Here is a 24951-nt window from a genome sequence, read left to right on the forward strand (position 1 = left end):
ACAGGAATGTGGAGCTGGGCTGTGCTGCCCTGCCACATCCTGTCCCCTGCTGTCACAGGCAGCATGTCCCACACCCCCATTCACTGCTCACAGAGCCCCTTGGCACAGCCCTGAGTCACAGTGCCCTCACCTTAAACTTGTCTGCATTCTGCTTTTGGCAGAAACAGGAGTTGAAGCTTCTTGTTCTGTCTCACAAATCTGTGCAGCTGAGTGCCCCTGTTCAGCTGGTTTGTTTGTGTGCTTTTGAACCAGGGCCTGTTTGGTTTGGAGCATTTCTTTGATTCATCTGGAATTCAGGAATTGGAGCACTTTCAACCCTGGCCTTGTCTGTGTTCACAGGCTGCTGTTGGGATTACTCTCAGCAATGGGACTGAGCTCGGGACCCATTGTTATCCCATGAGACCCCTGAAGTGCTCTGTTTTCTAACCAGCTGTGTGCAGAGCTTTATTTAATTCTTCCCAACACCTCCTTGCTTTAGATTGTGATGTTGATCACACACAGGGCAGTGTAAGGGCAGCAGAGCTGAGAAAGGTGCCAGAGAGTAAGTCCTGATGTTGTGTCAGAAATTAAGGGATTGAGCCCTGAACACACATTTTGATCAAGAAACACATCCCAAGCACAGACCAGACACCCTTACCCTCTATACCATACCCATCTTCTTGTGGGGTTTTGTTAATCAACATGAATTAAGAATGAAAGTGAGGGAAACAGTGTCCTGGGGTCTATCATTTTAGGCTGCTCACCAGGTATTTGCCCATGTCAGAGCAGCAGCCCGGCCTCTCATGTGTTTCAGTCCTTGTAAGCTTAAAAATTCAGCCTGTGGGAGTTTGGCACGAAGCAGGTGTGTTTAGAAAGAAATTTTTATTTAGTCAAGTATGTCATCAGCTCGGTAGATCTGTCAATTTACAGAATGACAAAGACATAACAAAACCAAAAAAAGCTGCTGTTTGCAGTCACCCAATATGAAAAGTTTCTCAGCCTTAGCACAAGTACAGCAGAATTTCTTACACACTTGTCCTTACTTCTTCTTTCTTGAATAAGAGGCATCAGCATCCTGGAGGGAGAGGACATTAAATCAGTATTTCCCCACCCTGTGTTTAAAACAGCACTGTGAGTGAAAGACTTACTTTGAAGCAGCTTGTGACCCTGGACAGTTACAGTGTGAAAGCACAAAGTTTTAAGCAGCCTGTGCCACCCTTACTTTTGTATTTCCTATTCTTGCAGTACTTGAAGATGGGAGGGTTTTTTGCACCAAAAGAATAAATAGCATCTACCAGGGAGCACTGCAGGAATGGAACACTGCCCTGCGCATCAGGGCTCTAAGTGTGACTGAGGAGCAATGCAATCCCAACATTCCCACAGCAGAAGAGAACAGCAGCAGAGTGCAACAAGCAAGCAAGGGGAGAGGGGGACACGCTGCACACTCACAATTCCACTCTTGAAGTTCTGTATCCTCCTCTTGCCCATCCTGTTCATGAGCCACCAGGCCCAGGTGGGCGCGTACTGCCACAGGTAGCACACGGCCAGGTAGGGGTGGTCGCTGATCCACGCCTCCTTCACGTCGTTGGCCACGCTCACCAGGGTGAGCCGGGCACAGCGATCCGTGGGCATCTTGTGGGACTGGTCCCCGCTGTTCTCGATGGACTGGGGGGGGACAGAGCAGGGAGGGGTTAGAACTCCATCCCTGGGAGTGACAGAGGAAAAGGGCCACGCTCCGTGCAACAGACACACTCCCAGTTTCCCCATAAGAACTCACCCAGAGACTGGGGCAAGGGAACCCATCCCTCACTATGCTCTGATTTTCAGTGTGGGAACACTTTCCACCTTCCTTTGGCTCAAATTTTAACTCTTTTAATTAATGCCTCCATTGATGGATCAAAGGTTTAAAAAATGGATCTCCAAGCTCTGTCCTTCTTCAGCAAAGCTTACGCTTGATGGGGATTGTTGAACAAGTTCCCCCATCTGCAGCTCTGAGGAATGGGAACTCCCCAGTTCCCAGCTGTGCCTGCCCCATTCTACACTACAAGTTACTCAAGTAGCAAAGTGAGTAGGTGAGGTCACATTCCCCATAAACTTAAATATTCCTGCTAGTTCTCTCCATCTCAACCAAGAGAGAAGCAGCCAGCTGCTTTGGAGCAGGGACATCAGCCCGAGGTCTTGTTGCTGTGTATCATTTAGTGAACATAAACCACAGCCCTGTGAACTTGTGCACATTTCACTCCAGCAATAACAGGCCACTCTAGCAATCTGTCATGTTTCACAGGGCAGAAGCAGTTCTGGCCTAGATTTGCTCCTCCTCCCTGGTCTTCTGCCACACTGAAATCTGAGGAATGTGTTTTGCAACTTTCACCATTGTTCAAAAAGTACGTCTTTTCTTTCAGGCAAGTAAGAAGTTTTGCAACACAAAAATCGTTCCAGAACTCGATTCAACAATGAGAAATCCCCTCCCCCCTCACTGGTGGGTCATCCTGAGCTTCAAATCAATTTAATTTAGGGCAGATTACAGTTTGATGTATCACAGTAGCGATTTTTGCCAGCTGCTTTGTCAGACAGCCTTTACTAAAAGCCATTGTGCAGCTGGAAGGTTTTGCTTTTCCTCCTGGAACAATCCCTAACAGGAAAGGAATGCACAGCTCGTGTCAGCTGAGCCGGGGCTGTGCCAGCAGCAGCGTCACCCACGAGGGCACAGCGTGACCAGGCCAAACAAAACCCTACCTGTGCAGCAAGGACAGCACTCCCCATGCAGAGCTGTGGCCAGAAAATCCTGGCTTTCCCCTCCCAAAACTGCAGCACAGTGGCTGTACAGTACATTTTACTAGGCTTGGGTTGTTTGTGTTGCAAGAGAGAAGGAATAGCAATTATCAAACTCAATTTTCATTTGATACCACCACAGATGACAAGAGTACTCACAGTTCTGCACCACTCAAAGCATTTCTTGGTAAGAAGATGAGGTTACTGTTTGCAGGGAGGACAAAACCAGACAGAAGTACCCCACAAAAGGATCACTGGCCCCACAGCAGAAGTTGGGTTTGTCACAGCAGAACTGAGTCCTTACCTTTGCAAGATTCTCAGTAAAGACATTTTGGATGATCTGGGACTGTACAGGCCCTGGGCAGATTTGGATAATGCTTATCTCAGGGTAGTCAGTCAGCTCAGTCCGCAGAGAATTAAAGAATCCCTAGAAGACAAAAATATAGTGAAATCTTCCTTTCCCATGTTTTTTGCAAGGTTTAGCTGATGGCATCTTTTCATACAAATTTATACTGTAAAGATTCCACTACAAGCAATTCCTTCTATTTTCTTTGACTTTTCACAATCAATGGCTATTTTAACATTTTATCTGCAGTTACAGACATTGATATATAAACCAGTGAGGAATCCATCCTCATCTGACCAAATACACAGTAATTTCTCTAAACTACAGCCAGATTCTGCTGTCCCTGTACTCAGGACAAGTCTTACTGTTTGGCAGTGGAAATGCCACCAATCCTAAGTATTGCAATATCATGGAAATTACCTTTTGCAGGTCAATTGCTGTTTGGGGTTACAATAAAGAGTTTACACAATTTCTATGAAGTCAGTGGCAATGGCTTACATAAGAAAAGGAGGACTATTTTCAGCATAGCAAAGTCAAAAATGCACCCTGACACTTCAGGGGGTTCATTTGCAGCACTGAATTTGCTATGGAGTTTGAAATTGTCAGCCACATTGATACAAATCTTATTTCAGCTCAGGAATATGCTACCAGTGGATCCAAGTTAAACCAAAATTACAAAAACTGTGAGTAGTACTTTTCTTTAAGCTACGAGGATACAGGGTTTTCTTTCTAAATTCACATTTAGATAGCAACTATTTACGGGAAACACGGACAATTCAGAAGGGTGCATTCCACCAAAGCTGCTGGTCAAGCACTCTGGAGGATGATTTAGCCAACACTCCATCATGTCTTATCTTTGACCTGGCTACCAATAGCCTCCTGTATCTACTCCAACACGAAATTTTGTGTCACAACAGAGACACAGAGTGAGCACAGGCTGATAAACTTCTCCCACTGTAGTAAAATTTTATCACTTTACTCCCATCCAGCTTGGGAGGAGGGATGGCTGGCCCAGAGCTCTTCCCTGAGCAGCAACACAGGCTAAAACCAGTCAGACAAGGGCCTGTGGTGACACAGAACCAGCAGCTGGGACAAGCCACTGAAGCTCAGCAAGGAGCAGCACACTCTGACCAAGATCAGGGGCTCCAATTTCCCAGTAGCTTGTGGCTAATTCCAATTTATGGATTCCATACAGGCTTTGCAGTTCAGTTCCTTAAAAACACTGAGCAGGAATTTAAAGTTGTGAGTACCTGCAGGCCCCAGATCTGGGGCTGGATCTTCACAGCATGTGAGCAAAGCCTGGAGAGGGCTAAATTCTGACACTGGACACTCATGTGCCCAGAAATCTGCTCCTGGATGGATGGGAATCTGCTCCTGACTCCCAGCAGTTTTGGTTTAAAAAGCCAGGCCCTCCCCTGGCTCCTCCACCCTCATGTGCACAAGCTGTGTTTTATCCAGCACTCCAGGCTAATGCCACATCCCAGCCTGCACTTTCCTCATCCCCTTCCTTCCCTGAGGGATCCTGAGCCCACTTCTTTCAGAAAAACCCCAAACCCCCAGGTTGTGCAGTGCTGTCACAAAGGTGGTGACTCAGTCCAGCTGAGGATAAAATCACACCCAAAAAGGCAAATTAAATCACACCTAAAAAGGCACATAAACCCCCACTTGGCCACCACTCCCTGTCCACTGGAGGTGAGGGACAGAACTGGCTCCCATTTTGCCTGAAGGGAACACACTTCCAGGAGTCAGGGAGGTGGAAGGGCGTGTGTCTGGGAATGCTGTGATGGAAGGGAAGCCAGAGCACGGCTCAGTCACTTTTGACAAAGCTCCTACACCTGCTCAGGTGCTGGGAGGCTCCTGGGATCCAAGCTGCACCTAAAACTGGGCACCTGAGCAGCCACACAAAGGCACACAGCAGCTCCAGGGCAAGGTCAAAGCCAGGGTGATTCCATTAAAGGCTGCACAGCCTGTAAACACAAAATGCAAGTAGCCAGAGCTCCTGTTCCTGCTCTGCAGCCATCCTGCTGTCCCACATCCTTCCCTCATGTTGCAGCTCCAAGGTTTTATACCAGAGAAGTGGCACAGCCTTCACCAGCAACACAGGAGGGCCAGGACACTCACTCACCCTAAATCCTGGCTGATGCACACTGCCAAGGGCCTCTTGGAAACCAGAATCTCACATAGACTCAGTCCCCTCTGGAGGCTCTGTGTACAGAATGCACATGTTTTCTAATTCCAGCACTTATCCTTGATATTCAAAGATAGCTGGTATGAAATTCCTCTGCTTCCTCCCAGAAGAGAAGCTTTAAATTCCTCAGCAAGAAAAATAAGTGCTTTCTTTTATTGAACTTCAGGCAGGGACAGACCCAGATTTGGGAGCAGTAAAGGAACTCCAATGCAAAAGGAAGAACCTGAGTGTTTCCACCAAGCCCAGACTGAAGAAATTCCACTAAAGACCAGACAGTGAACAAAGAGAGGAGCTGTTGCTGCTCAGTCCATGTGTTTCTTAGACAAGTTCCTGATGAAGGAACATTTTGAAGGCCACCATTCCTGATCCATGCCACCAAAGAGATGAATTACAGCCAGGTGAATGGCACATGATCTCCATGAGCACCATCCCCCCAGGAGGGAAAATGCACCAGGCAGATGCAGACTCCCGTGGGCTTGACTCATGTTCTTACAGCACTCCCAGCACTGAAATAAAGGGTAATTTCATCAGTAGAACATTGTTATGAAGAATTCCAGTTGGCATGAATCAAAGCATGATTGTTTCAAGAACAGATTCTAATTCCGGGCAGAATTCCTTCCTTCCTCCTACAACTGCCATTTAAAGGAATCTTAAAAAACCCAAAAATACACCCAAACAAACAAACAAACAAACAAACAAAAAAAAAAACTAAAAAAAAAAAAAAAAAACTAAAAAAAAAACCAAACAAAACTAAGCAAAACGAAGGACTTTTTAAAAGAGGTGCAATTAAGTTTGCAGCATTAAGTGTGTCAGTTGTGATAGATTCCAAGCCATGAATTAAAAAAAAAAAAAAAACCAAAACAAGCCAAAAACCACAACAGACTAATCCATGTCAGATGGGCTCACATATTTAATAACTGGTGGCCAAAACACAACCTTCAAGAAAATCTTAGAATACAGGACAGGTGGATACATGCTGGGAAACCTGAACAGGAAAATCACCATTTTTTGCTTTGGCTTATTTTTCCCCTCCCCTCTTCCAGTCTCTATTTCTTTTTAGTCACCATCAGAAATGAGCTAGAGGGCTAAGGAGGGCTGCCCTTCCTACAGAATTCCTTTATCTGAACTGCACTGGTTAAGTTTGTTATTTCAAAAAAGTTTTTCTAGTTTCTGGGGGCTTCATGCCCTCATCTAGGTGCAACTCTAGACTGATCAAAGAGTCTCAGAGAGAGTATTTCCAAAATCAATATTGCAAGTCCTGTTTCAACACCTGCAACTAGTGTTTCTAGACTTACTTGTTTCTAGACTTACTGTAAAAGAAACAAGGAGGTTTGGAGTCTGGCCTGGTTATTGAGCAGAGGAAGAAGCTAATAAAGATAGAAGCAGGTCAGTCAGCTTATTTTAATTAATTTTAGTAAACTGTCTTTTTAAAGCTTTGTCTGTGCTCTCAATCTTAACATGAGATTGAGAATTCTGAGTATTTTTAAAGCAACATGTGAATTCCTTGTGCTCTGCAATTAATTAGCCATGCTTAGCCCAGCTGCACCACACCCAAAGATAATTCAACCGAAAGAACATTTAATAAATAAAGGAGCATGAAGGGAAGTCAGGCTTCTGCTCATTGCATTCTTCTAATTTTAATCTAGCAGGCTTAACCCAAAAGCTGGCCTGTAATGGGCAATTCCAGCATTGCCACTCCAGTGAAAAGCAGCAGATCTCTCCCCATCACAAACTGAATTTTTTTTTTTTTAGCAAAGATCTGTCACCATATTCTACATCCTCATCTTTGCAAGAGGTTTTGCAGTGTCAGCTACTTGTTAAATTTTTGTTGTTGCTGGTCAAATTGTCCAAAAGACATTGATCCCGTGGCTTAAGCAGTTGTTTGTTCTGTTCATGTGCTGAAATGCAGCAGGGAGTAAGAAGATGCCAGTTTTTAAACCATCACTGAGCATAGCAGAAGTTTGTTTTACTGAGATCAAAATGTACATTAGCAGGAGCCAAACAGTGGTGAAAGACAAATATGCCCAAACAAATTTATTAGTTAAACAAGAGATTCCCCAATGACACAGGCAGAAACTTCTCTGAACTCCTCTTTTATGTTTTTCTACTCAACTGACACCGCTTTCAAAATTTTTTTCCAGACAAAGTTGAGTGTTAAGTGTTAGGTAGAAGATAACTTCCCATGGCACTGTGAGCTGCCAGTTCTTCACACCACAGAAAGATCCAGAACTCTTGGGAAGAGTTGTTCAGCTGTTCCCAGGTGGATCAGGAATTCTCATTCCCCTGAGCAGTCTGCCTTACCACTCAATGTTCTCACTTCACTGTCCTAAAGATCTCCTGAAGTTGTAAAACTCTCACCAGCAACTCTTTCTCCCTAAATGAACTGAGAACATCAGGGCTCTATATGCAACAGAATAATGCTCTCATAGAGGTATTCCCTCATCTGAAGGCCAGAGGCCGAGGTTTTGTGTTTCACACTGGAATTTAACCATGTAGTGGTTAGAAGCAAATAAGCTGGCACTTGCATTCCATTCAGGAAAAAAAAAATCTACAGTGGGGGCTATTTCACATTTCAGAGCAAATTAATTCTAAAGAACTTTCAATACCTGGGGATGTAGCATATGCCATGTGAAATTTCAGGTGAGACTTGTGTTTTCTGCAGAGAACGAAGCCCTCTTGGTACAGCACTGCTACTGGTCCTCTTAATTAACTTAATTAACTTCCAGCCTGTAACTCACCTGCAGAGCGTGCTTGCTGGCACAGTAGCCGGTGGCAAGAGGAGCTCCCATGATGCCCATCACACTGCTCACAGTGACAATCTTCCCTTTCTTCCTCTGGATCATGTGGTTCAGGACATACTTGGTCAGCGAGATGGTGCCCAGGTAGTTGAGCTCAATGATGGCATTGTAGACATCCAGGTTGGTGTCCACGAACAAGGAGCGTTGGGAGCGCCCACCATTGTTGACCAGAACATCAATCTCCAGAAAGATAAGAAGATAAATTAATACAAACACAATTTCCTTTAATATTTGTGCTTCCTCAGGCAATTCAGTGAGCGTTTAGTCCTTGGGAAAGATCAGTGATTATTTGTCTGTTGCTGAAAACCAGTAGCAAGCAACAGAAGGGACAAAAATGCAGGTACTTTTTGGCAAGTTTAACACTGAAGCTGAAGGAAGATGTAGACGATGCTGAATTTATCATACAGCAAAATAAAAGTGAAATGTGAGCATAAATGCAGATGTAGGAGACAAAGAAATAAAATTTTAACCCCAGAAGCACATCTTACCTTGCCAAAGTGCTTGAGCACACTGTTGGTTGCAGCTTCGTGAGAGGATCTGTCAGTCAAGTCGAGACGCAGAACAAGGATATCATTTTCACTCAGGCTGCTAATCTCTGAAAAACAACCATAAAGGGAATGGGAGCTGATAAGATTCTCAACATCAGAACTGTGGGAAACATAACGTTCTTTTAAACACCACATTTTCACAAAGAAGACATCAAGAAACCATAACATCAAGTTGGAAATAAAATGCTTGCTTTGTTTTCATTTTGACCCCCACACAAAATCTATTTTTAATCTGTTCCTACCAAGCGTTTTTATGTTTTTGTATGTGAAAGGCCTGACTTTATTAAACAGGCTTTGTAGCACAATGCAGAAGTTTCACTTCTCCAAATAAATTGCAATAGTTTGGAGTAAAATCCAACTGAAACTTTTCACTGAGGGATTTAGAAGCACATTGGGAGCCCTGACACTTAGCTTGGATGTCAGCAGGTCAAGCATGACAACAGGACTCGTACAATTCACACCCAAAACACAACATACATAGCTGAGCAGCTATGAGGCAAAGTCTATAGAGGCTGAATTATTGGGGGTTTTTTGGGAGGAGGTAAAAGATTTTTGTTTAACTGACAACTTTTAACATATCCATGCCCTGAAATAAAAGTCAGCTGCCATCAAGTTCCAGCCTTTTTGTCACGTTTTTCATCCACTGTCTCTTCAGAACAACTGACCTTTTCCATAGAAGGCATTTCTTGAGCAGTGATTTGTTACCCTGGGGTTTTGGGGCAGATGACTCACAAAAACAAAATCTTCATCATTTCAAGCTCTTTTTAAACTACATCTAACAAGAATTTTTACATGATTTCTATTAGTTTGTTAGTGCTATGCTTGCCCTGAATCAATTCCTAGCCACATCTAGGTTTGGTTTGCTCCCCCTTAAGCAGCTGCCCTCTTCAGAGAGCCCTAGACTTTTTAATTACTACTTGCAAATACAGAGCAATTTGAACTTTGTCTTAACAGTCATATAGAAATAAAGAGGTTACTTCAACCCACGAGTTGCCTCTGTTCAAACGTCATTAGTATTTAAGCCACTGGTTAAATAAATAAATAATAAACCCAACAGTCTGGCTTAATGCTAGTAGTATTTCCATTTATTGCTCCCTCCAACCCCCCCATGTGCATTTTCTCCTCCATTTCTTCCAGAAACACAGCAGTAAAATGTAGTTTAAGCTGCCCTCTCAGGGACACACCTCTACCTCGTGCTGCCTGAAGCAGATTTGCACCCCTGATACCTGTTGGGGTGTGGATGTCTCTGCCATGGGTTAACAAGACCACAGGGTCAGCCCAGCCATGAAAGCTACACAGGGGAGAAAGGAAAGAGCAGAGCAAGAGACACAGGCTGCTGGTAAAGAAGGAAGTGCTCTTTTATAAGATGTAAGAAATGTCTGACATGAGGAAATTTTAAGCCAGAAACCTCATACAGGATTTCCACGTTCAAACTGTGCGTCTCCAGCAGCTTCCTTAGTTCTTTTCTAGGGTGAGGGTCCTTAATTCAGGCACTCCTCAGACAGCTTTTACAAAAACCAAGCACTCCTGGTACCCTTTTCTAAACTCCTTCTCCCATTCACTAGCCCACTGGTTTTCTGGCTGATGACCAGCACTGTGCCTGGTGTAGAAGGCACATACAGGTCCCAGTTTATGCACTGCCAGAATGGTGCTCCTCAGTGCTTTTACCAACAAACCCTAATAATCCACTGCCCCTTTTGCCTGCTACCTAAGTGAGCTTTTTAAAGGACCAATTATGATATCCAGAAGAAACACTTGGTCCCTAGTGGGAGACCTTAAAGTTCATTGCTTGTGTTTCAGAGCAACAATTCTTTTCAATACACATTAATCCCAGGCAGCAGTTTCTCATGACATGATAGCACCATAGCTCAGAGTGTATTTTCCAGCTCTTCTGCATTGCCTCTTCTTTCTTTTATTCCTCCCTTGTATAAATGCCCTTCAACAGAGGTTGAGCTTTCAGCAGAGGCTGATCAACATGACCTCCTGGGGTCCATTTCAACCTCAATTACTGTATAATTTTTGCACTTTGAGATTTTCTGTCACTCATTTGGCCTATCCATAATTAAATCATATTTGACCTTTGCCAAACAGAGAAACATCCGCCCCTACTTTATTTTTTTCTTATTAGGGTTTTTGAGAGAAAACAGCCTCCAACATTTTTGAGAAAAGAAAGAGAAAGAGTGGTTGGGGGAAACAGAGAAGCCTCTTGCAGGAGCTGAGTGAGTTATACAAGTTGCTTTCTCTCCCTCCTGCCCAAGTGCAGTGAAGTGTTGAGCTGGCATGTGCATGACTCAACAGAGATTACCTCTCCCTCTCTCTCTCTCTCTCTTTCTCTCTCTCCCTCAGTTTTTAAGCAGTGTAGAATGCACAAACCTGTACCACAGGGTGGTGTCACTAAACTTTGAACAAGATATATGTGCTTGTTTCTGACACAGCTCAGTTGCTGCTGTGCTCAACCTGTACAGCAGGCGTGTTGCAGCACATGAGCTCCAATCATGCCCCATAAATCAGCCAAATTCACACTGATGTTGCACATTGCTGCTCAGACTTCATCCACCCCGTGCTACTCAAACCCTACAGGACAGTCTTGAACTCAGCTGCCAAGAGAAAACATGCAGTGGAAGCAGGCACAGGCCACCCAGGAAGCACATGGACAAGCATGCAGGGATGGAATCAGGAAGATCAACATCCAGGTGGAGCTGAAACTGCCATTTCCACTGGAGTTGAGGAATGTGAAAGGCAGCAAAAGCTTCACAGGTCCAGCAGCAACAAAAGAGAGGCCAAAGACAGAGTGAGCTCACTGCTGGACAGGGATGGTGAGGAAGAAATGATGAAATGCACAGAAAAACCTGAGGTACTTAATGCCTTCTTTGCCCCAGTCTTCTCTGGCTAGATCTCCTCTCAGGTCTCCCACTCTCCTGAGGCTACACTCTGGGGAAAGAAACACTGCCAGAGTCAGACAAATTAGGGATGAAATGCACTTACAAGCAGTGCAAAATCTGCATCTATGATTTACAAGAGCTGACCAATGTCACTCCTTTTTGGAATTTTCTTCTAAGTGGAGTAGCTCCCCAGGGACAGCAAGAAAACAAATGTCACAAAGCCTAACCTCAGTCTTTGTGAAAATCATGTGGCAATTCCTCCTGAAAGCAATTTCCAAGTAAGTGGAGGACAAGAAGGTGTGTGGGAAAAGCCACCATGGATTCAGCATGGCCTGACCAACTGAATTGCTTTTTGTGATCAGCTGTGGCATCCCTCCATGATCAATGTGCTTGAATATCTTTGTTAATGACCCAGATGGTGGGAAAAAACCACAGATTTTCATAAAATTTTGATTTAACCTCAAGTTCAGAGGAGCAGTCCTGCTGCAGGGCTGGACTGCCACGCAGAGGCACCTTAACAAGTTCTAAGAATAGTCTGACAAACCACATTAACTCAATAAATTAAAATGCAGATTTTTCACACCTGGGACAGGATGGTGCTCTGCAGTACTGCAGGCCAACATCCAGAGGGTCAGATCTCCAAACAGGACCTGGGTCCTGATGGAAGGACAGCAGCAAGCTGAGTGCAAGCCAGCAGCTGGCTCTGGCAATGGCAATTGCTAATGGCCTGCACTAATAAAAACACACTGCGGGAATGGGATTTTTAAGAGCTTCTCCACAGCATTCTAAGACTGCACCTAGAGCATTATGTCTAACTTTGGACCCCCTAGTTCAAAATAAATACTGATAAACTGGAGATAGTGAAGCCTAGGGCCACTAAGTTGGTTGGGGAGGCTGGCACACATTAACAGTCAAGAAAAGGGCTGGAAGCTGGATTTACACAGCCTTGAGAAGCAAAGGATAAGAGTGGAAGTGGGTCCAATTACTACCTTCCCCTACTTAGAAGCTGGCTGTAGAAAACATGAACTATCATAGAATAGTTTAGATTGGAAGGGACTTTAATTGTCATCTCATTCTAAACCCCTGCCATGGAGTGGGACACCTTCCACTAGACCAGCTTGCTCAAAGACTCATCCATCCTGGCCTTGGACATTTCCAGGAATGGGACAGCTACTCTGGGTAACCTGTCCCAGGGCCTCACCAGCCTCAAAAGCAAGAATTTCTTCCAAATATCTAATCCAAACCTGGTTTCTGTCAGTTTAAAGCCATTCCCCTTGTCCTGTCACTGCCTGCCCTGGTTATGTTTCTGTGTTACTGAAGAGTTTCTGATATTCCCACTAATCAGACCTTCAGTTCAAGCAAAGGTCAGTAGCAAACATTTCAAAGCACAGGGCTACATAAGACTTCCAAGGATGTGTATGGCACAGCTCAGACCTTCACAGGGCCACTGAAAGTTGGCAGAGGCAGAAATCATCTCAGATAAATCAATGCTCTTGGTGCACATTACTTGAAATAGTATTTCTGAATATTCCTTAGCACATTCCACACGTATTTCCTGAAAATGCCTCTCCAGGACTGCAGCTGCTGCCAGCCTGTCTCATGTTATCAATTTTGCAATCCCAACAAACAGCCTGGATGCAAATAATGTTGCAGACTTCTGCTGACCATTGCATCAGACAGCACTGGGATTTTGTCACAATTGCCACTTCACCACACTGTCATCACATGCCCCCTGCCTCTTTTTAAATATCAAACTCTTTAGGTGACTGCTTTTTGGAGCCCTCAGAAAATAAAACCAGGATAAAAGGAGTTGTGCATTTTTGAAAGTTCCTTGAAAGCTCTTCTGAGTAGGCTGCTGCAACTTTCAGCTTTCTAGACATGTCTAGGTGCTAATCCAAGAAAAACATCTGATTATTCTCTAGCACACATTCCAAGTAGACTGTGGACATTCTGTCAACATTACTAAGACTGAACTCTTGGTGTGATAACACATTCCACATAAAATACTCCATCCTGAGCTGTAGAGGATAAATAGTCTGAAAAAATGCATAATGTTAATCATGTTCAAACTCTCTATCTATCAGTGTGAATTAACTGCCTATTCCTCTTGCTGCCAAGCCAGAAAACAGGAGGGAAAAAGAGAAACAGGAGGAATGAAGCCAGACCACTGAGTCATCAGGCATATGAAAGCTAACTGGAATAGTTTAAAATTTTGCTTCACATTTTTTCCTCTTTATTACAAGAGATTCCCCTTTTTCCACATTCTTAGTGCAACTTTTTCTGATGTAGTCCATTTTACCAAGAGCAAAGTCAGTTTTCTCTCTGCCTGTAATGCGCACAAACCTGAAGAAAGAATATTTCTTAGCAGCAAGCAGCTACGTGGTTTGGTTCTTTACAGGATAACACCCCCGGGATTGTTTCCTCCATTCCCCACAGTATTTATTCCATTTCTTAATCCAGTATCTTACAAGAGCACTTGCAACTGATGAGATTGAGATTTTTAGGTAACAGTGGTTTATGTAGGAAGTTGAAATGCATGTCTATACAAAGGCTTCTCACTCACAAAAAGAAGATTCCAGCTCTGTATAAAGTTGACTTTCATAGTTAAATTTATTCTGATGCTATGTGGGTTAGTGTTCCTGTGGCAATTCCAGCCCAGCCAGGGTGGAACTGCCTGCATGAAGTGCTAAGTTGTACTTACGAAGGCATTTCTTTTTCACTCTCTGCAGCTCATCCTCCCTTCTGGCAGAGATGGCAAGCAAGGCTCCCAGCTTTGCCAGCTGGTAAGCCAATTCTTCTCCGATGCCACTTGAGGCTCCTGTCACCCAGACAACCTTGCCACGCAGTTCATGTTCTATCAAAAGAATCAAGACAGCAGTTCACACATTGCCAATGCTAGGATAAGCATCTAACTCACTGCAGGGGTGTAATCTAGTGCAGTTTTTAAGAAATATGCTCATTTGGGGGTATTACAAAATCCTGACTTCTTTATTTTTTAGTCACATGCATTTGTGAAATTGTTCATAGCTGTTCTGTTGCCATTTGAACTTTGTTCCAAGGCTAATCTGAATAAACACAGGTTATTTACCTGATGGAAGAAATCTGATTGCATTTCTGCAGGCCATCCACACATAACAATTCCACTAACCTCATCAAAAAGAGTTTCAGAGGAAAAGGGGGAAGAGAATTCTTGGAATTGACAGGAAACAGTTACTGTATTGCAAATACAACCAAAAGCCTAAGCAAGTCTTTCCAAATAATGTTTCATCCCAAAAAATGCTCCAGAGTAATTGCTGACTGAGCAAAATTCTCTGAACAGAAAGACAGCTAATCACAAAAACCCAAATGAGTTTTCCTCTGCTTTGTTTAGCATCTGATGCAGGTTAGCTCCTGCACTGGCTAGGGCACAGTACACAGAGTTCCCAAGGTGTAAATTCACATGTGGATTCCCCAGCTCCTGCCCTGACATGCTTTTTTAACCTGTAGTAAAATTAAGAGCATCTTGCTCCATTTACTCCACTGTTGATAATGCCTGTTCCCACTTGTCTACAATCATTCCCACTCCATGGTACACCTGGGCACTGGGAAAAGCCTCAGCTTTCCACACATATATCCAAAATCATCAACACCACAGATGGCTGAAAAATCACTCAGTTAATTCCAGAACATGATTTAGGGGTGAAAGATCACAAATATCAGAGCACTTTCCAGAAGGAATCATTGGCTGACACATGTCTGTGTTCCTCAAGATCAGCTATAGAGAATACCAGTCTTGGGGAAAATCTGACTCACCCCAAGCACTGCTGACAGGAGCTCTTCCCTCTGTTTCCCAAGTTTGTGCATTCCAACATCTAGCCAACCACGAAAGATTTCATGGCATAATTCAAATATCAGAGCCAAATGCAGTTAGTTCCTGAGATTTAAAGCCAGTTCCATTCTGAAAAGGCTCAGAGTAGAATTTCTCAGCTCACTGAAATTTAACCACTAATTTAATTTAGAAAAAAATACTCCTTTTCCACTGTGGCAGAGACTGCTTTTACTTCCTGCTCTCTCCAGTAATCAGTTCCTGGTTCTCTCTACACCACACTGTGATTCAGATTTCTACTTTTGGAGTCTTAATGGCACAAATCCCACAAAAAGACCAGCACCAAAACCCTTCACCCTTCAGACAAAGGCAGTGAGCACTCAACACTGACTCAGAGCTCAGCTTGACTTTGTGGGGCTGGCAGTAAGTATTATTTGCCTTTTCTTAAGCTGACTGCATTTCAGCCCAAAAAAAAATCCCTCCTCAACCCAGGCTTTTGTGGCTTGGGATTGTTTGGAGTTTCTTGTTTCTAAAAACACCAACAACAGCAACAGGAGTCACTTCCCAAAGGACAGATGTATTCTAAGGTTATGAACTAGGGAGGTGGAACGAGATGCTGTTGAAGTTGTAGAAATATCCACTGTGCTCATCATTAAAACAAATGGCTGCTGTCTGTAAAGCTTATTTACACCCTTTCCCTACAGTTTTATTCCAACAGATTCCCAATTTATTGAACTAAACACAATAAACATGGGAGTTTGCCTCTCCTACTACATTTTTTCCTGCAGAAAACTTGAGCAGACAAACACTACATGAACAAAACAACACATGGACATAATTGCAACCCTGCTTACCACACTCATTCCTCTTGCTACTGAAAACAAATCCACTTCCTCCTACCACTTAGTTTCCCTGTTCCCAATCTGTCTTGGGCAGCTTCTCAGCAGTTATTCAGGATCTTGTTCTGTGAACAGAATAATTAACTGAGATAAGGAGAGTTTTTCCCACCTATTCCCCAGAGCTGATCATTACCAAGCACTGAACTACTGAGAGTTAACACAATGGGAACCTTCAAATGCTGGTGCAGAACAAGAACCAAACCATCAACTTTGCTCCAGAATAAATGTCCTGTTGTTGCTGGAAATAAGTTTAAAAATTAACCATGCCAAATTAAAAAATAAAAGTAGATTATGCCATTACTAACTATTAACTACTGTGCTACAAGGCATGAAAAATGAGAGGTTGACTAGCACTGCAAGTAACCCAAAAAGTTGTTTTGTAGTTCTGCTTAGAGTTTTTTCCAACATTTTATAGCTCTTATAGCACAAGGTTGCTAAGTCCTTTCCTTCAGGAAAAATATTAGAAGTGGGGAAGTTTAAAACAGAACATCTACTCCAGAGCCCTAAAGAATCATACCATTATTCCTAAATTTAAGAGCAGGGCTTTCATACATGGAAGGTTCCTCCTTAGCTTGATAATATTAAGCTGCCTGTGAAAAGCACAGGGTTTAGGGTGACTTCTAGGCACTCACAAAAACACAAAACAGAAGGAAAGGCATCCAGCACCCAAAAATCCTTCTGTCCTGACCACACACATATTCAGAGGATGGGAACCAATCCAGCACCTGCCAGTGAATAAATCCAAAAGTCAAATTTCCCTATAGAATTGAACCACTGAATCGGACCAAGTCTTACCTATATTAAGGCCTTTCTTTGTAATTATAGTTCATAGCACAAGAAGCACAGGACATCAGTCCATTTTCTGCTAAATTCCTTCATCTCCAAAAACTTCAACACCCATAATAATGTTGTAGAAATGATAACACAATATAATGACTGCCAGAGTGATAGCTCTAACAACACCTTTAATTAAAAATTAAGGGATCCACACATTATTTACCTAGGCACCCTACATTACATGCACAATACAGGGAGAAGGAGAAGGGAGAAGTTATTTAATGAAACATCTTTTCTAGTGTATGTCTCTTCTGTTTTCCTACCTGGTTTGCTAAATGGCACTATTTCAGCTATATATTTTACTTAATTACAAGCACAGAGGCTGGGGGGGAAAGGGGAGGTGGCCAAAACACAGCTGACCTCTTATGTTGATGAGTTTTTGCCTGATTCTTCTTGTATTACATGTTAAAACAACCCCATCATAAAATTCCACTACACTTGTCTCTGCATGTGAATTTTTAAACTATTTAAAGGGTTTCCAGGCCTTCAATAATTCTGAAGGCTACATTCAAATAATACTCTGTTTACCCAAGAGAGCTCCTACATCTTGATGCGTATTGCACATAGATCCCTCAGGACAAAACTTCAATTCTGTTTGTATTAGTCAAGATTTATCTCTCTTCTCTGTCCTGGTTCTTTCCATGCTCTTTACAAAGTCCACACACTAAAATTTTTTGCAGTTTTGTTACAGCAAGGGAACGTTCTGATGGAGTTCATAAAAAGCTTTGGGCTGAGTACTCAAACAGCTATAAAAGATTGTTCACACTGATTTAAATGCACTATTTTTTAGACCTTTATTATTTGTGCTAATCCATCTAATGAAGAACAGAAAAGGATGCACATTTGCAGGAAGCTTCTGCTCAGAGCAGGAGACAAGGATATCTCAAGTTGCCCTACTCTTCTCTCCAGCTGTTCCTCACACCAAATTTCACCTGCATCACCATCCCCTAAGGAATCATGGTCCCAAGCTCAAACCTTCACTCCACCTTCATTCCATGCAGTTCCTTCTCCCTATCTCAACCCAACAGCCCATTTCAATTCCCACATGGGGTATCCTATAGTGTCTCTCATCCCACCTTCTGTCCCCAGTCTCCACTTCCACCTAAAGCACCCGCATCCAGGAGCTCACAGCAGCCACAAATCACCCCAGCAGGCTCAACTAAGGGGGAATAGTCACAAATTTGTGCCTTTTCTGACCAAAAGCCTCTATTAAAGAAACAAAACCTATGATTTCTAAAGATCTTTGTCCAGAAATAGGGAGAATCGCAGTCAGAGTAGAAAGTTCAACACGAGCAAGAACTGAAAGTGCCTGTCTGAAAGTTTCATGGAACTTTTGTCCCCCAGGTGACCAAGGTAGCACCTCACAGAGATGCAGTGACAGTCCCTAACAGCATCGCGTGCCGGGGCTGCTCCCTGGAGCCGTTCAGAGCACAATCCACGGAACAGGAAACCCTGTTAGCCCCAGCACTAATAATACTCATGTTTACTTCACCGTAAACACTTTGGACAGCCCTGTGAACGCAGTATCTGATCGCAGAACAGGCTGGAGCAGCAGCTAAACAGGTTACAAAGCCACTCGTCCCGGCCACACGGGCCAGGCACCCTCGTCCCTTCCCGAGCCTTCCTTCCACCCTGTGCCCTGCGCTCAGCAGCTCCGTGGGGCCCTGCCAGGACCGGGAACCTGCCCAGAAACTCTGCAAAACAAACAGTCCTGGGCCAAGCGAGCCAGCCCTGGGCACAGACCCGCGGGAGCTCGCGGCTGCCGCGAAGTGGCTTTTTGGGAGCCGCCTTGCCAGCACGAGGGGCACCACGCGCCTTCTCCAGGTAAAGGGCAGGTAAACTACACTTCTGGGGTGTGTTTATGGACAACCCCACGGGACAGCTGATGCCACCAGCACCCCTGTGCTCCCCGCCACCCCCTTTACCGAGCGCGCCGCGCCCGCCCCCGGCGCCCCCGCGGTCCCCTGCCGGGGCTGCTGGCGGGCGGCATTACCTGGCTTCTTCCCCCACCTCTCGGCCCAGAGCAGCGTGAGGTCCCCGTCGGCCCTCAGCCAGCGCAGCAGCTGCACCAGCAGCGCCAGGAGGGCCCCTCCCGCCAGCGCCAGGCACAGCGCGCACCCCCACGCCATCGCCACCGCACCGCCAGCCACCCGCACGGCGCCCCTTTATCGGGAGCCGCCCCCGCTGCCCGCAGCCAGCGCCGGCCTCCTCCCCGCCTCCCTTCCCTTCCACCCCCGTCCCCTCCCTTCCCCGCCGCTCCGCTCGGCCGCGCTCCCCCCGCGGCGGGAGGCGCTCCCCGCCCGGCCCCGCGGCGCCCAAGGCTGCGGCGATAAGCGCGGGGTCCGCGGGGCAGAGGCCCAGCGTGCCGCCGGGGGTGAAGGTCGGTTCCTGGGAGCGGAGCGCTTTGTTTCCCCTCCTCGCCGTGCCCCCAAGGCAGCCAGGGCTGCCCGGCCTTTCCCCGCGGCAAAGAGCGCTGCCCACCGCACGTCCCGGGCGGCGGGAGCGCATCCAGGGCTTGGCTTCGGTGTGCAGAGACCAAACATTGCTCAGAGAACAAAAACCACTGCCCGTTTTCCTGGAGAGCCTCGTGGCTGTCCCTACGAGACACCGGCGACTCCTTTCCCCTCTGGAGCTCTCCGAGGGCTGCCAGCCCAGCCGCAGGCACCCCCGGCCCCTGCGACAGGTCACATCCTTTCCCGGCCAGGTTCCTGCAGGAATGCTGCCCTTGGACGTGCCTCCTGCTTCCCCACCTGTGAATGCGAACCCAGCTCTCACACGTACCCGCTCTGGCCAATGTTTCAGACCTCGGGCTCCAAAATTCGTGGTGGTGGATACCCTCAAGTACTAAAAACACCAGGAACTGCAGCATTTCTGGTCATCACTCATCTACAGTTCTTAATGACAGATTCGTTAGTGTTTATGTGCAGAGGTGAAAAGCTCTGTTCTTACTGCTTTGATGTACCAAAGTATTTCACAAGAAGAGGTATAGATACAAAAAAGAGGCTGGATGGGGACTTTTTACAAGGGCATACAGTGATAGGACAAGCAGGAATGGCCTTAAGCTAAAGGAGGGTAGGTTTGGATTTGGTATTAGGAAGAAATTCTTCCCTGTGAGGCTGCTGAGGCCCTGGCACAGGGTGCCCAGAGCAGCTGTGGCTTCCCCGTGCCTGGCAGTGTTCCAGGCCAGGTTGGATGGGGCTTGGAGCAACCTGGCCTAGTGGAAGCTGTCCCTGCCCACGGCAGCAGGGTTGGAACAAAATGATCTTTGAGGTCTCTTTCAACCCAAACTGTTCTATGATTCCATGAAAAGGGTAACCCACAGTAATTCCTGGCTCCTCACCAGATATGACACAAATGCATGCAGAGCTTATGTAGGACAGGACATACATCCTGTTCCCAAAATCTCACAGGCTCAGGCCCCTGATCTGTCAGCAGATGCAGCACAGGATGGCTCTTTACCACACGCAGCTGCTCGGTCTGTTCCAGCTCCACCAGTGAGCAAAGAATTCATGAATCACCTCCTGAATTACCATAAAATTTGCATTACAGCTTTTTGAGGCAAAACAGAGCCATGGTCTACCTTTGAAACTTTGAGCTTTTACTGATTTTTCATCAAATCAGTCCAAACCTAATCCATATGACAAGGGGAAGGTGACAGAAAATAAAAATACACCATCAACATACTTGGTTTCTGTAAATAGCCCCAGTCATCAACCATGTCCAAACTAATAATTGTAAATTAAATGGTTGTGGTAGTTCAGAATAGAAACAGGCTTCTGAAGTTTATGAAGAAAGTCACAGAACTATGAATGTTCACAGTTACACAGTTACAGGTAACAGCTATTCTTTATATTCCTCTGTTCTCTCCTTGAGAACTATTTATCTCATGTTAATGCAGTACAGAGTGTAATGGAACCTTAATGTCATAGAAAATATGAATAATATAAATAAATAGCAGGTAATTAAACTGTTTTCTGAGTCTCATTTCCTACTTGAACTACATGCAGGGGGTGCACACACAATTGTGGAGCTCTGGGCCACGACACACCCAAACAGGCAGTATAAAGCTGGAAAAGGATGTAAACTGCAGCTGCACAGTGTATTCCCAGTGGGGGTTTTCCCACCTATCCCCAAAGACACAGGAATGCAGCAGCTGGGGCTGAGCACAGAAAAGATCAGTAGGAAAAATTCGCAAGCATCTGGTGATGAAGTTCCAGCATCTTGTGATTGGTTAGTGCTGAGAATTTATTGTGCTAACTCCGTGCTTCAACCCTTCTTTTACAACAAAGCTGAATAAAATATATTTCTCTTGTTAAAAAAAAAAAGAGTTAAGTCAGGGAGGTTTTGTGCATTTGTACACCTGCACAATCTCCATCAGTCAAGATTTTATGTCCTCCTCTGAGACAGGCATGAAGTTCCTGCTTGGTGTCAACCTGAGCTTCAGAAGGAGAGCACTTGGAAAATTTAAAATGTCCTTTACAAGGTAATGCCCATTCTTGCTGTTTTACAAGTTATAAAAAGTAAATACACTCATCTCATTACTCTTATCTTAATGATAGGTAAGTACATCTTAAGGTTACCCAGAGAAGCTGTGGCTGCTCCATCCCTGGAAGTCTCCCAAGCTAGTTTGGCAGAATTTTTAAGGAATTGTTGGGAAAATTCTTAGGGAATTTTCTATTCAGCTCTATTCTATGATTTCTGAAAGGATCACATCATAACGGAGACCTTGGATTTGACCAACATCTTTGTTTCCAAAGAAGCCCAAAAAAAAAATCTCCATATAATGACTGAGCTTAGTTTTCACATGAGAAGCTAATTTTTACTTTCTGAAGAGGCCATCACTGCTAACAGCTTTTAAAAGTCAACCAAAGTCAACCTGAACATCAGCAGCATGAGTGACAGCTCTGCTGCACTTTGCCCAGGTGGCACTTTGGAGCTCAGCAAACACATTCTGATATCTGCACAACGTGCTTAACTCCAGCTGGGAAGTGCAAGAGCCAATGTAAAGCAGGAGTGCAAGGCTCTGAAAACAAAATCACAAGCAGTTACTAATGTGGGAGGTCACAGTCTTGCCCCACACCCTCTGTGAGCCTTGCTGAGGTTCCCCTGCTGTGTCGGTGGCAGCAGATAATGGGTCAATTAAACTCAGCACATAATATGATAACGAGCCTTATTCTCAAGAGTTACACAAATTATATTGACACACTTAGTGTAAATAAAATCAAGATAAGCTGCCTTCTGTCTCTAAAGCAATATGGCAGAAATATATATTTGATTGGATTGGATTGCTCTTTCTATATATTTTTTCTCCAGCTGTGCAGTGTTGAGGAGACTTTGTGCAGAAGTAGAACTGGGGGATGGAAGGACTGAGAGCTGTCCTGCAGAGAAAGACTTGGGGATATTGATGGCTGAAAACTGGACATGAGCCAGCAACATGATCTTGCAGCCCACATTTTCCACCTCTACTCTGCACTGATGAGACTGAAGATCTGTGTCCTGCTATGGATTTCTGGGACAAAAAAGGTGTGGACCTGTTGGAGGAGGGCCATGAAAATGGTCAGTGGGCTGGGGTACCTCTCCTGTGGCAAAAGGCTGTGGGAGTTGCAGTTGTTCAGCTGGGAGAAGAGAAGGATCCATGGAGACCTTATTTTGGCCTTTTAATATACAAAGGGACTTCTAAGAGACACAAAGGTTACAAAAGATGTAGTGACAGGACAAAGGGCAACAGTTTTAAACTGAAAGAGGGCAGGGTTAGATTAGATATTAAGAAGAAATTCTTCCTTGTGAGGATGATGAGATTGCCCGAAGAAGCTGTGGCTGCCCCTGCTTTGGAAGTATTCCAGGCCAGGCAGAAAGTGTCCTGGCCTGGTAGAAAGAGTCCCTGCCCATGGCAGGGGGTTGAAATGAGATGGTCATTCAGGTCCATTCCAACCCCAACCATTCAGTGATTCTATAAAATGAGTAAATTTGCACAGATTTATGGGTGAAGTGCTTCCTCTTGGAATGTTCACAAGGTGGGCCTCACATGACTTGCTGCCAGCCCTGCTAATAATACTGTGACAGCGTGGGTGTGAGTATTTTCCACAGTGCTGTGATGCAATTTCTTTGATCCACATTAGAGTGAATAAAGCTCCAGAGCAATTATCTTAGATTATTTCAGGATCTGTGTAAAACATAGATTTGAAAAACTCTGCTCTTACTTTACTCAATTATTTATGAGAGTACAATAACACCAAAATGAACAGCAGTAAGTAGAGCACCCTCTTCCTCTATTTTCTGATTCACCATGAGCAAAACAGAATACTTTATAAGGAAGAAAAGCTCTTTGCTTTGTTTAGGAAAACTAACTTTCAGGAGAATGTGCCATAAAATTAATGTAAGTGAAATAAGGCCATGTCTCCATCCTATCTGCTTCAGAATGTGATCTGTGCTGTATGGTTTAGTGTTGCCTGAAGAGGAGACAAACAAACACACATCCAGGCAAAGACAGTCCCATGTAAATGTAACAGAGTGCCAAAAATACTTCTTACATACATCTGTAAGGTACATGGATATGTACCTCCCCTCTATCAATTTTATTTTATACCTTATTTAACCACAAATTCCTATTTCAGAAAATGTCATCTCTCTTGTAACAGCATTTACTGAAAACGTAAAACTGTATCCTAGGTAAGAATGATCCATTTGAACCCTTTAAATGTGGCAATCATTGTGATCCAATGTTGATTCAAGGAACAATTCTGCTGACACTATGTCAATGAAATTTTTCCTCTTGCTTACAAACAGCACAAGCTCCTCTGCTTTCTGCATCCAAGTTGCCTTCTTGAGTTCAAGTCTCTGAGGTTTTCAGCACTTAAGCCTCTGCACTCCTATCTCCCCTAACTGCCTCTCATGTCACCTTTTAGCAGCATGTTGTTTTGCCTTCATGTTTTTTCACACATAGCCCCTTCTGTCTGCTGCCTTGCCCAGGCAATTTAGAGACTTGAAGAAAAAAATTCCCATCTTTTCTTCCTTCAAATCATCCCTAATTTTGCTTATGACTTGCATCCATTTCATTTCAGTTTGTTTAGTTAAACTTCTGTGTGCGAGTTCCCATCAATCTAAAACTTGAAGTCTAATTCTAATTATCATAGAATCATAGAATGGTTTGGGTTGGAAAAGACCTTAAAGATCACTCAGTTCCAACCCCTCTGCCATGGGCAGGGACACCTTCCACGAGGCCAGGTTGCTCCAAGCCCCATCCAACCTAGCCTGGGAGACTTACAGGGATGGAGCAGCCACAGCTTCTCTGGTAACCTGTGCCAGGGCCTCACAACCCACAGGGAAGGATTTCTTCCTAAATTCTAATCTAACCTCAGTCAGTTTAAAGCCATTCCCCTTTATCCTGTCACTCCGGGCCCTTCTCCAAAGTTCCTCTCCTTGGAGCCTCTTTAGGCACTGGAAGGTTCCCTAAGGACTCCCTGAAGCCTTCCTTTCTCCAGGCTGAACAATTAGGACAAGAAGAAATACTGTGTCTTCTATCCATTTGTGAAGCAGTACATACAGCTGTGAGCCACTGTTTTATAGTTCAATACAGCCTGTTCCCAAACAGTAGGTGATAAACTAGAGACATTGCAATTTTTTTTGCCAGAGTACGGTGCATCTGTACCAGTCAGTCAAACAGGGCCAGGGTGTGGAGTTGTACACTGGCATCTGGTCATCCATACTTTCAAGGTGTTTCTGAGGTTCCTGGTATGGCTTTGCACACAAGCACTGTCCCCGGAATGTGGGGCATGTCTGAGGGACATGAGCTACACACACAAGCCAGGTCAGTCCAGCTGATCTCAGTAGTAAAAAGCTCAAAGATTGCTTTGCTTGCTAGCAAAGATGGAGCAAAGGTGATTACACAAGTCTTTGC

The 24951-nt window shown here is 44.6% G+C and overlaps 1 protein-coding gene across 1 annotated transcript; it reads right to left on the reverse strand.

Annotated features, from left to right (window-relative positions):
• Positions 1-842: 842 nt before the first annotated feature.
• DHRS7 (dehydrogenase/reductase 7) lies at positions 843-19205 on the reverse strand. Its single transcript, XM_053980585.1, has 7 exons — positions 19048-19205; positions 14215-14367; positions 8572-8678; positions 8024-8263; positions 3056-3178; positions 1429-1644; positions 843-1054 (listed from the first exon to the last, which is right to left on the reverse strand). The coding sequence occupies exons 1-7, from the start codon at positions 19181-19183 to the stop codon at positions 1019-1021; spliced, it is 1011 nt and encodes a 336-aa protein (XP_053836560.1). The 5' UTR covers positions 19184-19205; the 3' UTR covers positions 843-1018.
• Between the last annotated feature and the right edge of the window lie 5746 nt (positions 19206-24951).

The sequence above is a fragment of the Vidua macroura genome, chromosome 6 (genome assembly GCF_024509145.1).
Source record: "Vidua macroura isolate BioBank_ID:100142 chromosome 6, ASM2450914v1, whole genome shotgun sequence".
NCBI lineage: Eukaryota > Metazoa > Chordata > Aves > Passeriformes > Viduidae > Vidua > Vidua macroura.

What these genes read in the sequence shown, in the direction of transcription:
- DHRS7 (XM_053980585.1), bottom strand. Translation starts at nt 19,183, where the DNA reads ATGGCGTGGGGGTGCGCGCTGTGCCTGGCGCTGGCGGGAGGGGCCCTC. An exon ending in TGCTCAAGCACTTTGGCAAG is followed by an intron (nt 8,264 to 8,571) that starts GTAAGATGTGCT and finishes ATCTTTCTGGAG; the next exon opens with ATTGATGTTCTGGTCAACAA. An exon ending in CCAGCAAGCACGCTCTGCAG is followed by an intron (nt 3,179 to 8,023) that starts GTGAGTTACAGG and finishes TTTGTCTTCTAG; the next exon opens with GGATTCTTTAATTCTCTGCG.